Consider the following 13,894-nt stretch of genomic DNA (forward strand, 5'->3'; position numbering starts at 1 on the left):
GCTTGGCATGTGAAAGGTCACTTGACAAGATCACTCTCATGACAGCAACTAGATCCTAGGAGTCTAGATGTGAGCCTCTTAGCAGCCTTACAAACTTCAGCTGTCCTTTCCCCAAGGAGTAGTTTCATGCACCCACAGTGCTGCAGCCTTCTGTAAGCTTGTATATGGTCAAATAGTTTGTAAGTACTTATTTCCTAAAGCCTTTCTTAATATTTATGTTTTAAATACAATGCTTCTATTGAAAGCTTAAATAATTAGTTCTGAGCTTTGTGAAAGCTTAAATAATTAGTTCTGAGCTTTGTGGAAGGGGAGGTGGAGATGCCAGACAGATAATGTACTTGTTTAAGACCTTAAGCTTTTCCAAAGCATTTCTTGCCCTTTAAAGAAGGCCTGGAATTTATACCCTGAACATGCTGCTCATGCAGCTCTGGAAATGCAGTTGTTTCTCCTTCAGTAGCAGATACTCTGGGCTCACCTTTCCCTCTTCACTAAAAGGGGTCAAAAAGCTGCAGAGTTTGTGCATTTCTCTTGGTGGGTAGTAACTAGGTGTAAATAAGGAGAGAGTAGCACTGGTTCCTCAGACTGATCACTTAATGCTCTGGTCAAGTTTCAGTGTAACTCAGTTTAATGATACAAAACCACTGGATTAGCTATTAGTCAGGTGAAAAATATCACCCCCATGGTCACAGTTTAAAGACACTTGGGTTTGTAAAGGGAGGGTAAGAATGTTTGTCATGATTCACAACAAAATTGTACTAATAATTGTGTGCCTGTTTGGACTTTTTTTATATACAAAACTGAAATAAATTTTTTTACCTGTAGAGCTCTTTTTGCATTGCTGTAACTAAGAAGCTGGATGTTTCATGTTCCAGAGCTGCCACCGTGGTGTTAAAGATGTGCACTTCTCTGCTCAGCCTCATCACTTCCAACCTTGTGTCACCAGTAATGGAAAACAATCAGAGGGCCCAACCAGACTAGGGAGTTTCCCAGAGGCATCTCTGACCTGGGCCCAGGGAGGCAGCAGGCTTCCCTGTTGGCACATGGGGCCCTCTTCGCCCTTAGAATGGAATCACCTACCACAACTTATCTTCTTAAGACCAGTAGTCCCAATGTGTGGGGCTGGCTGAGCCACCCCAGGCAATGCCCTGGATGGACCTTCATCTACTGCCTCTGTAGCCTGGCCCTCCAGTTCCAGAGCCCCAGGCCTGTTGTGTAAGGGCAGCTGGGAAGGGCATTTGCTGGCCTCCCTGAGCAGGGACCTGTTTCCACTCCCCTTGTCTTTTAGGTCTCCTCCTATTGCCTGGGGGCAGGAGCAGGGGAGATCCTCTGTTTATTGATGAACCTCCTTCTGCTACCTTTCCCTCAGGGGTTGGCTCCACCAGTCTATTTTTGTTTCACACTCCCTGATACTCCTTAACCTTTCCAATTTCTCTTTCAGCTCTGCTACCTGGCAGAGCAGATCATTCTTCCTGGCAATGTTTTTTACCTCTGGTCACCATGCTGGGCCTTCTTCTGGGACAGGACCAGTTACAGTCAGCTGAGCTTGCCTCTGATGTAAGCTGCAGATGAATTCCTTACAGATGCTGTGTTGCACTTTCTCCCCTCAGGGACAAAAATGAAGGACAACCTGCAGAGCTGAGTATTCTCTGCTGTATATTTCCTCACACTGTTAGTGCATGGCAAGTTCTACCTAAACAAGCCATTTTGCTTAGCACATTCCAGCACCTGAGGTTTGATCCCTTTGCTGCAGGAGCTGTGGTTTCTTGTGAACTTTCCATACTTCCTCTAAAGGAGAAAGCATCAAAAAGCATGGAAGAAATTCTGTTCCCTGCATTAATCCTGATCAGCAGACTTGGTAATAGGCACATTCTTGAAATGTAAGAATTCAGTGATCTAACATCACCACTAGTAACTGGGGTGCTTTAAAACCTGGGGAGACTCTTTTGATACTTTCATTGGGTTTGTTCAGTTTTCTCTGCTGTTAATACTCTGCTGCTGAGGGTGAAATGCACATCTTTGTTGGTCTGTGCTAGACCAAATGCAGGTCCTGAATGCAGCAGTCTGAGTAGTTTGGACTGTAAGGACTAGTGCAAGGCCATTGCCTTTGGGACTGTTCTTATCCTGAGCAGTTTCAGCTATTCCTGTTCACATCCAGTTTCCTAATGGGGTCCTCTATGAATAACTGCCCAGTTTTCCTGCATCTGGTCACTAGATAAATGACTGCAGAACTAAAGCCTATGCTGCTTGCTCTGGGCTGTCTTGTTTGCTTCATAGTCCCAAGCAGTTTATCTGCAATTTCATTTTGAAGTAGAACAACATTTCTGACAAATTACTTGGATCCAGCTGAGTGTGAGAGTTGAATGTAGACACCTAGAAAATACTGAACCTGTCAGTGGCTTAAAAATGTATCTCCTATATAGTGTGTTCCTGTAGAACATAGTGAAGTGTGACTGGTAGAGGTGCAAAAGCTGCATCAGGAGAACAGAAACCCACAACTGAGTTACATGATGGTTTAAAATGAAACAAAAGAGCAAGAGTATAAAATGCCATGGGGTGGCTTTGGATTGTTGGGGCTTTGTGTTGACTCTCAGCTGTTTTTAAGACTCTACTGTTTGTTCAAGGTAAGTAAACACAGACTTCAAAATCCCATTTTATTCCATCTTGTCTTCAGCCTGCAATTAAGAATGTGTAAGGAAAACCTTTGTGATTTATCTCAGTGCAGACAGTACCAAAAGCCCCCCAGCAAAGCAGCTGCCCTGCTCCAGAGAGATTCCAACCATTCTTGCACTGGAGAAGCTGGTGAGTGCTGTCAGGAGGAGCTCATAAAGGAGACCTTGCCAGTGCTGCCACTGAACATCACCTGAGGCTACTGCTCCACTGTGGGTTCAGCTGTGGGGCACACCTTAAGGAAGAGGTGGCTGATGCATGGTGCTTCTCTGCCTGCTGCTTGCTTCATGCAGGGCTAAGCACTGAAGATACTCAGCATCTTGGGGAATAAAGATGTTTGTTCCCATCTGACTGGCAAATGTGATGGCCATCTACAAGAAGGGCTGGAAAAGAGGACCTGGGGAGCTACAGACCTGTCAGTCTGACCTCAGTACCAGGGAAGGTCATAGAGAAGGTCATCTTGAGTGCCATCATGCAGTACAGTGCAAGGCAACCAGCTGATCAGGCCCAGTCAGTGGGTTCATAAAGGGCAGGTCCTGTTTGACAAGCCTGATCTTCTAGGACAAGGTTCTCATCCACTTAGTGGATGAAAGACTGTGAATGCTTATCTGGACTTCAAGAAAGCCTTTGACTGCCTCCCACAGCATCCTCCTGGAGAAAGTGGCTGCATGTGGCTTGGATAGGTGGATGCTTTGCTGGATAGAACACAACTGGATGGCTGGGCCCAAAGAGTGGCAGTGACTGGAGGTAAACCCAGCTGGCAGCTGGTCACAAGTAGTGTTCCCCAGGGCTCAGTGCTGGGGCTAGTTCTCTTTAATGCCTTTATCAGTGGTCTGGACTAGGACATTGAGGCACCCTCAGTAAGTCTGCAGATAATACCAAAGTGGGAGGGATTGGTGATCTGCTTGAGTGTAGCAAGGGATCTGGACAGGCTGGATTGATGGACCGAGGTCAGTTGTATGAAGTTTAACAAAGCCAAGTGCCAGGTGCTGCACTTGGGTTCACAACCTCATGAAATGCTGCAGGCTTGGGGCAGAGTGGCTGGAAAGCTGCTCAGCAGAAGAGGACCTGGGGGTGCTGGTTGACAGCTGGCTGAACATGATCTGGCAGTGTGCCCAGGTGGCCATATAGGCCAACAGCATCCTAGCCTGTATCAGCAACAGTGTAGCCAGCATGACCAGGGAAGTGGTCAGTCCCTGTACTCAGCACTGGTAAGGCAGCATCTTGAACACTGGGTTTGGTTATGAGCTCCTCTCTACAGAAAAAGACATTGAGGTGTTGGAGTGTGGCCAGAGAAGGGAAGCAAAGTTGGCCTGGAGAACTAGTCTTGTGAGGAGGGGCTGAGGGAACCAGGACTACTTAGTCTGAAGAAGAGGAGGCTGTGGAGAGACCTTACTAAGGGAGATTGTACTGAGGTGGGAGGATCAGTCTTTGCTCCCTAGTATCAGGTGACAGAACAAGAGGAAAAGGTCTCAAAGTGTGCCAGGGATTTAGATTGTGCCTGGTTGAGATTGGGTATTAGGAAAAAAACTTAAAGTGGTCAGACATTGGAACAGGCTGCCCAGGGAGGTGGTGGAGTCACTGTCCCTGGAGGTGTTCAAAAACCATGTAGCCATGGCACTTTGAGACATACTTTAACGGCCATAGTTGTTAAAGGTCACAGGTTGTGCTCAATGATCTTAGAGGTCTTTTCAACCAAAATGATCTGCTGGTTGTTGCTTTACATGCCCATAGTACTCCTTATGGCTTCTGGAGGGATATCTCTCTGAACTGTGACTCTTAGGTGTGCATCTCTGTTTCCTTGAAAACCTTTTTGCTAAGACAACTTTCAGTCAAGACAAATTGAAAGGAAAAGTGCTGGATAAACCCAAGGCCAACCCTTTTATTCCATCCTAGTAAAATGTAGCTTCAGTGGTAACTGGAGCATTTGTGGACCTTGTGCACACAATGACTTCTCCATTTGCAGTCTCTCTTTTCAGTAGTTTCCCCACAATTCAAATAGACATTTGACTGTCCTGGGTTTATAGCTGAACAAAGGTATGAATGTGGAACTATCACAAGGTGACTAGGGCTTTAGCTTATCAACAATTTAACAGCCAATGCTCTGAAAAATAAAGAGCATCTTCAGAGCTGTGGCTACATAATGATCTTGAAGGTGAGGGGTCTGGTTTTGGTGGTATATTTACAGAAGTAGTAAAAACTGAACAAAATTCCTTAGCCTCAGAGTTAGACAATTGTCTTACCAGGTCTTATATTCATCACTCAAGTTCACCTATTTTATCAGCACACTGCTATTTCTTTCCAATTAATAGTAGGAACTGATTTAGTTTGTTCAGCCACTTGAATTGGAGCTTAATACTTTAACTGCTCTTAGAAATGAATTGGGACTACAAATGGAGCTTTTTAAGGATCCATTATCTCGGCTAACCTTATTTCCTTACCTAATCTGCTGTTAAATGGATTTGCAACTCTTTGTTGCCGATGAAAGCCCAATTAACAGGTCTTTGGCAGTCTGGTTCAATACTGCAATGGTAAAAGACTTTGATCTTCATTGTTTTTGTCATGGGGTTTTTAACAATTACATTTCCCCTTCCCTCAAACAACACAGAGTAAGTTTTTACCTTGGGAAATTCAGCTGCAGGGCTGTAAGGCCTCTGTGTATTTGTGCATCTGCATCTAAAAGGATAAATATGTATAGGATACTGTACAAATGTACCTACTTTTCCTGCTGTACGTGTCATTTCAAACAGGAAATCCTTCATGGTGCCCATAGGTGTGGTTTGCTTGGCATTCCCAACCCTCCAAGCTCACTTCATTACCTGCACGTGAAGGCAGTGGAGTCCAGTGTGACAGTTCTGTTGTCTTAAGTCATTTACACCACATTTACTACCCGTGTATGTGTGCAGTGGTGGGTGAAGCTCAGTAGATACTTTAGCTGTCAGTCCTGTACCTCCATTCAAACCAGAGGAGCAGTGTTGCACAGTTCCAAATATGTTCAATGGTCTTTAAACCGGTAACACATTCATCCTTAGACAAGTCTAGTTTTGGCTATCCACTTCTGTTAGACTAGCTAGCCATGCTTCAAGCATACCTGGCACCTACTGATCTTTTTCCTCTGCTCTTGGCCTTCTTTGAGAGTTCCTGACCTGGGGGCTGATGCAAACTGCAGCTCAGGCAGCACAGTAGTTAGCCAGAAGCTGTATTCATTAGCAAAAAACTGGCACGTCCCCCGCTGGCCCTGGCACTCGATGAATGGAGCTGATCGGAAGTCTTCCAGGCAGCTTCCAGGTGACATTAGGGACTGTCCACCACCCTGATCACCAGACCCAGTGTGCTGGAAAGAACAGTGAAAGAATTTGGTAACTGTGTGAAAAAATGCAAAAATAGCTTTCATCTGTCTCCTGCTGACTATATTTGCTTTTCAACTGTGCTATTTTTTGGTGATCTTAGGCTGGAGCGAGCTTACTGTGCTGGAGAAAGTCTTCACGTGCTCTGCCATGAATTGATCTTAGAAGTCTAGAGCCAGCTCACTTGCCTTTCTGGTACAGAAAAGGGCAATCCAGGTCAGCTCTAACCATTGCTGTTATCTAAGCTGCTGCAAACAGAACTGGAGGGTAGCATTATAAAGACCTGGGCTTATTTCTGACGTGTGCCTTTGTACATGAAAATCCTGTTGTCTATTAACTACAAGCAAGCAAAGTCTTTGTAATTGAGAAATGTGTAGCTTAGGCTGTGACTTCAGCCTGTAAAGCTAGAGCCAAATTCTGCAGTTTGGAACTAACCCTCATCTCACTTCTTGTTGTGGATTTAAATCCCTTTTAAGTGCCTGCCAGGCACTGGACAGTTTGCTTCACAGAGCTAGAAGTCTTTCAACCTTTAAAACACCCCAGCTGCATGAAAGAAACTTAGCTATATCATTGTGTGCCCAGACTTACCATCAGAAAGGAATATCCTATCCAGAGGCTTCTCCAGTTGATGGGGCAGGGAGGAATGGACTGGTCCTGGCTGTGCACTGCCACTGCCTGTGCTGGGGCCTCACACACAGCACACCTGCTGATGTAGGGCTCAATCTCCTCTCCTGAGAGCGGTGTCACGGGCAAAGGGGCAGCGCTGGCCAGCCAGTAGGACTTGTCGTTCCGGCTGGCATAGTAACAGACTTGGTTGATATTGCAGTAAGCAAAGGGCATGGTGTTGAACACTGGCAGACAAGAGCCTGCCAAGCCTGGAAATAACCACAAATGAGGAGAATCATTCCATCTTTTCCTGGTAAACTGAAAAGAGGATTTGGTGTTCTGGCCCTAAAACTTAACAGGAGGTTTGTAGTTCACCAATCTCAAACTCCCAGGTTCTTGACCTAAAGCAACTTCTACTGTCAACAGAATCTTTTTCTACCAAGAGGTATCTTCCTTTGACCAATGATACTTAGTTGTCTCAAAACAGTATTCAGGTATGTAGACTATCATCACGGCAAACAGTCACAACAAAAATTTCTTAGCTGTGCCAATGCTGAGAAACCAAGCAGGCAGGAGGTGGTGGCTGGTTTAAGAGGAGATGAGCTGCTCACATGCTCATGAGCAGTGAGAAGCTGAATACTAACACTGATAAATAGAGGATTGTGGTACAGTACAGCAAGCTGCTGCTACCAGGGTGCTGAGCTGAAGTCTCAGTAGCTGTTCTAGTGTGTTCCAGAAAGGTTTCACAGCCTCTCAAAGTGAAATGGAAAGATGGAGGGATTTTGCAGAGCCAGGTCTGTGCAGCTCTCATCAGGCAGACAGCAGTGGGAATTAGGCAGTGACTAGAGCACACTGCAGAGGCAAAGTTCCTTTGCCAGAACTGAATTCAGAACAAGCCCATGATAATTTTAGTTAAAAAGAATCACTGCAGGTAAGTTCTGCCTTGAACTTTGTGTGATGTATTAGTTCTGTAATACCCCCAAGCCCCAATGCCCTCCTTAAAGAGGTGATCTCTCTATACAGAGGACAGGTTTGTTTATCAGTGATTGTGGTGGGTTGAACTACCACAGTGATATTCTGTTCCACTCACAACAAAGGATCTGGGTTTTCCTTACTCAGAAAATGTCTGTGAAAAGAACACACTGGTCACAGGGAACAGGGACTTCATTTTCTCTTGAGTCTTATTTTCAGTGCTTTTATGAGGCATTCTGTTACCAACTGGCACTGGCAAACACACAATGGTGAAAACATGTCAAAATGACACTGCTGTACTAAAAATGTTATCTTTTTATTGCTTTGTGTAAACACTTTTTTTTCTTTCAATCCAGCTTATTAGGTCCTTGACCTTTCCCCCCAGGAGACTTCTCTGCCTCTTGTGGAACAAGTGAAAAAGGATCAGGATATACCTTTTGTGCAAATTGCCACTAATGAGTTTCTGAGGCTGAACATCAGGCAGCTTATTTAGAGAGATAATTTTAAACAGAATTGGAGAAGGAGTTATCTGAGGCAGCAGAAAGAGCTGTCTCTGGGAGAAACTGGGCTCTGTCTCTTCCAAAACCACACCTCCTGAGTCTTAAAGCAGACAATTCTGCTGTACACACAGGGCATGGTTTTATTTGTAAACCATATTTGCATGACCTGGCTGTACCCGCCTGAGCTACCCAGCTCTTCTCCTAAGCTGTCTCTGCAGTAAAAAGGAGCAGATCCTCCAGGGAGTTATTTCAGAGCAGCCAGATGAAATTCCTGGTCTAGGAAATCTCCTCAGTGAGCTCAAAGACAGCCCAAAATGACTAGTGAGGATGAGTGAGATAAACCACTTGTCTCTCCAACTTCTCCTCACAGTTACTTGGAGGTAGAAATACTTTTTCAAGTCAATTTTAAATGGGTCACATAACAGGACAGCATAACCAAGCTCATTGGAATCAGTGCAAATCAGTTTTGAGCCTCTAGAAATCAGGTATTTGCTGGTGCTATGGTGTGCTTGACTTGACTTGCCTTTCACTGTACAGACCACACTGTATCAGACCTTAACTGGAGAGCAACTGTGTACTACAATACATACCAAGATCTTGATTATGAGCTTTCTCTTGTCCTTCCAGGTACAGCAGACTGTAGCCAGCCCATAATTTGGGCATCCCCTGTGGACATAGTGGTTCTCTGTCTGACTGACTGTGAAGGACAAGCAAGAAGCCACTTGCAGATCTAACGTGGGGGCCTGGTGGTCCTGGGATACCGGTCTGGCCAGGTGGACCTTAGACACAGGAGAAAAGGTAACAGAAATTTACTTGTTTGAGCACATAGTGAGCGGGGACTTTTATCTTTCACTGTATTTAAGAGTTCAAGAAGGGATTCCTGACAACTTCACAGGTTGTCAAGGGCAATACTGACACCAGTAGACTTATGTTATCCTTCCACTGGGAGAGAAATTTTAACTAGGTTGCCAGTGAACCCTTAACAGTTGACTTTTGTACCATGGCTCTGTCCTGTGCTGTTTGGATTAAGTGAACCAAGGTGGGCAATCATTTCCCACTCCCTAGGATGACTTGTCCAGACTGAACTGGAATACCTGCAGTAACAGTCCATGTCCTTTCTTCAACTGTATTAAAGCATTAATTTATTAAGCAGCAGTCACAGTTAAAATACACTTCTAATTACTCACAGACAGGGCTCTATTAGCCCAGACTCAGAAAGGCAGACCTAGTGATATATGGTGTTTCTGCATGTGTGCTAATTGCCTTTCTATTTAATAATGGATGCTAAGATAAATTTTCTTTTCATTAGTCTGCTTATGTGTTATAAAATCATTCACAAATATCATTGTCAGTGCTTGAACTGAGAGGGAGAAAGAAATGTCATTGTATCTCAGGCTAAAGGTGGATCTATCCATGTGTGATGGGGTGAGCAGAGAGAAAACTTAAGTCCCTACATCATCTTGCACATCTCTTGTCCAAAAGTCATTGCATCCCTACCTTGTGGCCCTGTGTATCCTTGCTCTCCTCTGTTTCCTTGGTCACCTGGTGGCCCAGGTGCTCCTGGTAAGCCATCCTGGCCTGGCAGGCCACATGACCCTTCTTCCCCTTTTTGTCCTAGATAAGGGAAAGTACCACTCTTTAAATGCAGCCATGTGAAATACAAAGGTTACAGGTTGTCCAAACAGCATACCAGTCAGCAGGGATGCCACCACCAAGAAATGATGCTGCAGGGCAGAGAGGGACAGAACTGCTTCTGCTGAGAATGTCTTCACAGCTTAGTCACTTCAAGACCAGAGTAGTAGCTCAGAGACAGGACTTCAGCAACAGCAGCTGCTGCTGTGGTGTTATGTCCTTTACAGAACTTGTGTGATTTACAGCTGAAATCAAAGCACTACCAGACATTATTGTGCCAAGCCTCTTGCAGAACTGCCATCAGTATCTGCACCATATAAGGAGCTGTAATTCATCCTAGGGCAGGCCTTCATCTTTCAGAACCCAAGTCAGCAAAGTCTTTAACCATAGTGATGCAGCTATTGGAGCACTTGCAGACCTGGACTGCACCCAGTGGGGAAGGGGAAGGCCATGTTCTGGCTCCTGATAGCCATAGCAAAATAACACTGACCCTGACCCTTTTAAGTTTGTTACCTAAATGGCTAAAAGACATCCAAGCTTTCCAAAGACAAGCTTACCTTGGGGCCCAGGGTGGCCTATTGGCCCTGGTAATCCTGCAGAGCCATCCTCTCCTCTTTGCCCTGTTTCCCCAGGAGGCCCTGGGATTGCAGGGCAGGAATCATCTGTTTTTCCTGGTTCACCAGGGTCACCTGGAATGTGTAAAAGGGAAGTAAATGATATTGAAGATTGGTTAATAACCCCCACGTGAAAAATCAGTGTGACTGTTGGCTGGTTTTGCTAGTCAAGTGTGTAATCAAGAATTCAACATTCCAGAATATTTAGTGCTTCACTGCTTTTGATTTTACCCTTGGTCTTTCAGCATAGCAAGTATCTGCTAGCTAGTGTATGCTAGCTGATGTGTTTCAAGTATTTGGTGTACAGTTTTTGCCTTGATGTGCCCCAGACTGATTTGGGTTAAAGCCTAAAGTGTACCCAACATCAGTGCAAACACCTTGGCAAAACCTGTCAAGGTTTGGAGTACTTTGCCTGCTCTGTGGCTGCAGACCCATCAATAAGCAGCTTAACTCCCAACACCCATTTAAAAGAAAATGTGTCCATTCTTTATTTTTTATGACAATCATGTACGGAAGCTACTGGGAGCTATTGGCTATTTGTAGTTTCAGACAAAACCAGAATGGGATCAAGTTTAGTCACGCTAAGAGGTCAGTGTTTGTAATAATCCCATGGTAGGATTCAAGCTTTTCCTAAGTTTTTGATTGGAAAACAACCAAAATCTCAGCTGGTAAATTTGAAGCAAGTTGTGTTTCACAAGTAGAATTGACATGACAGGCATCCTGTGTGAGAAGTCTCACGCTATGAGCTTGGTCTGCTTGGCTGTGCTCCCTAGTGGTGTGACAAAACACGCAGCTCTGTTGTTGCAGCTCTATCTACTGCTCCTAATGACCAAGCCCAGAATGCTTTCCAGTAAGAATATCCATATAGAAAGAAGCACACATGAAAAGTCCACAATTTACCTGTGAAACCTGAAGGATGTGAAGAAGGGAAAGCAGATCGTGACCATTGTGGGCCAGGCAGGAGCAAGTTTTAGGCATGTAAAATAAAGGGTGGAATGAGAAGGGAAATCTTACTTGAGGTGACATCAGAAACAGACACAGCTCAGACAATTGTACACAACTCAAAGGAGAATTCAGTTGCTTGTTTTTTTCTTTCAGAAACTGTTAAATTCTATCTATGCAATTAGATTCTCCATGTATAGATTACAGTAACAATTGAGTGACAAGGAGCAAGAGGTTCACAACTACCTGTGGGACCTCTGGGACCAGGTCTTCCTTGATAACCTTGGTCTCCTTGTTCTCCGGTAGCACCAGGTGGCCCCTGTGGGCCATGGATTCCCATAGGACCTGGAAAGAAAACAGTTGTGTGCTTACATGGGATTCCATTCCAAGGTGAACTCATAAATAAGATGAAGTCTGGCTGCTTGAGTAACAAAAAATGCTTGAGGCAGCTCAGCTCTGTTTCTCAGGTAGAAATGCAGATTTTCTTCTTCTCTCCTTGGTCTTGAACTGAATTCAATGTACGACTTTTCTTTCTGTAGAGACTGGAAGGGATTGGTGTAGATAGAACTTGTACAGTGTGTGGGATAAACAGAGCATCTAGGTGGTTGTTTTCAAACAAAAGGATCTTTTTAAAGCTCAAAGCTGTTGACAGGTGTGAGACTGTGTTCAAATACTTCTATATCTCCCATAGTTTCTCAAGACCCCTGCAGAGAGGGCAAGGTTTGCTTTACCTGGTAGACCCAAAATGTACTCCCTCATTTTCAGGTTGGCAGGGGAGCCTTCCAGCAAGTTGCTGGAAGCAGAATATGTGAATGTGACTCTGCTTTGACCTTCTACACTTATTTGTAGGTAACAGAGAACAGCTATGAAATGTACAGAACACCCCTTGTGGTCTGGCTCTGTTTGCAGGCTGAGATGCACAGGGCCAAGCATGTTAATTACAAACACCTTGAATCATACATACCCTTTGGGCCTTCTCTTCCTTGCTTCCCTGGAAGACCTCTGGCTCCTTGCTGCCCTCGCTGCCCAGGCTTACCTGGTGCCCCTGGGAAACCAGTATCACCAGGATCTCCTCGCACAAAGAGAGTCTCTCCAGGAGGTCCAGGGTTCCCAGGATGACCTGTTGTAAAGGAACTTTATTCTTAATATATAAACAAAGCATAAACTTCATGTAAGAGTTCAGAACAACTTGCAAGAGCTCCATCTGAGGACCAGAAATGCCTGGATCCCTGGCAGCCCCTGCTTGTAACAGAAGTGGCATCTATGCAGATGCTTACAAAAGAGTTGGCACCTTGAGCAGGGCTGGAATTGAACTGGAAAGCTTTTTGTGGGTTTGCCAACAGCAGCTTGTTTCTGGACCAGAAACTTTCTTGCTAGAAAGAGAGGTCAGCAATCCTATTTCTGTTTGCTTCTGTGGGAATGGAGTTGTCTTGTAGCAGCAGGCCTTGTACAGAATTCCTATAGAAGCCAGAAACTGAACCTGGAGATCTTCTTTCATCCTTGCTCTGGTGATCCACCCAGTGTTCACTGAGGTACTGGCTGGTTTTTTGTTCCCCATGCACTTCATACAGTATTGCAGTGACTCCTAGTAGCCTCACTTGTGGTGTTGTGGGGTTTGTTTTGGTTTTTTTTTACATTATCAAATTTGGTAATTTTTGTTTCAATACCTCTGATTCCATCCAAACCAGGTGGTCCTTGATCACCAGGAGGACCAGGAGAAGCACTGTCAGGACATCTTCCCATAGGTCCCATGGGTCCAGCTGGTCCTCTTCTACCTAAGGGATGACATTTTCCAAAAAAACCCCTCAAACACTAAAACAAAGCAAAACAAACAAACCCCAGGATTTTATTTCTCAGGTTGCAGAACTAAGTTAGTAAATGAGTGCTGCCACACAAAGTCATGGAGGTACCCTGCGAGTCCCACCTGTACCCTGAGCAGAGCAGCGATTAGGTTAGTGCATATGTCTGGTATAAGCAGTAAGGTTTATCTCTTTCAAATGTTTACTTCCTTCTATAAAATCTACTTGAACTCCAGACTGTATCCTCACATGCTGGCAGGCTGCCACAAACACCTGCCCTCTCCCACATGTCAACAGTGGGAGAAATGTTAAAAATGTCAGATGAGTGGGGCCTATGAAATCATCCTGTCTGGAGCAGGAGAAGGTCCTGAGTCTGTCCAAGTGCATAATTTTCTATTCTCATTTGCTCCTCTCCTGTAACATAATAAACAAGAGATGCTGGGGTCTCTGTTTCAGCATGTAACATCAGCATTTTACTGTAGCAGATGTTTTTAGGCAGGGAAGCTTATGAGTATATATTAATGTTCATAATAACCAGGGAAAGGCCCTTTCTGAGCTCCGTTTCACCTCTGCAAGGCAGCACTAAGGAGACAACCCCTCTTACCTGGGAATCCTGGGAATCCCTGTTCTCCAGGGGGGCCTGGAATTGAAATACCAGGCCATCCAGGTTCACCTCTGTCTCCTTTTGGTCCAAGTTCTCCTGAGTATCCTGGAGGCCCTGTTTCACTTTGACCTTTATAGGAAAACAATCGTGTACATAAAGCATGCAGTGAGTACAAATACAGATGTGCAGGATGGAAATAGCACCTGCAGAT

The 13,894-nt window shown here is 44.8% G+C and overlaps 1 protein-coding gene across 1 annotated transcript in view; it reads right to left on the bottom strand.

Annotated features, from left to right (window-relative positions):
- Positions 1–310: 310 nt before the first annotated feature.
- COL4A4 (collagen type IV alpha 4 chain) overlaps positions 311–13,894 on the bottom strand; it is a 64,565-nt gene continuing 50,981 nt past the window's right edge. Inside the window, exons 39-48 of the mRNA XM_068145522.1 lie at positions 13,684–13,812; positions 12,948–13,055; positions 12,245–12,400; positions 11,527–11,625; positions 11,239–11,247; positions 10,282–10,413; positions 9,590–9,706; positions 8,683–8,871; positions 6,603–6,889; positions 311–6,001 (exon numbers count right to left, since the gene is read on the bottom strand). Of these exons, the coding sequence (XP_068001623.1) occupies positions 5,738–6,001; positions 6,603–6,889; positions 8,683–8,871; positions 9,590–9,706; positions 10,282–10,413; positions 11,239–11,247; positions 11,527–11,625; positions 12,245–12,400; positions 12,948–13,055; positions 13,684–13,812 (1,490 nt within the window). The 3' untranslated portion in view covers positions 311–5,737. The remainder of the gene's footprint in view (positions 6,002–6,602; positions 6,890–8,682; positions 8,872–9,589; positions 9,707–10,281; positions 10,414–11,238; positions 11,248–11,526; positions 11,626–12,244; positions 12,401–12,947; positions 13,056–13,683; positions 13,813–13,894) is intronic.

The sequence above is a fragment of the Melanerpes formicivorus genome, unplaced genomic scaffold (assembly GCF_026170545.1).
Source record: "Melanerpes formicivorus ecotype bairdi unplaced genomic scaffold, bMelFor1.0.p_v2 SCAF_12, whole genome shotgun sequence".
In the NCBI taxonomy this organism is placed as follows: Eukaryota; Metazoa; Chordata; class Aves; order Piciformes; family Picidae; genus Melanerpes; species Melanerpes formicivorus.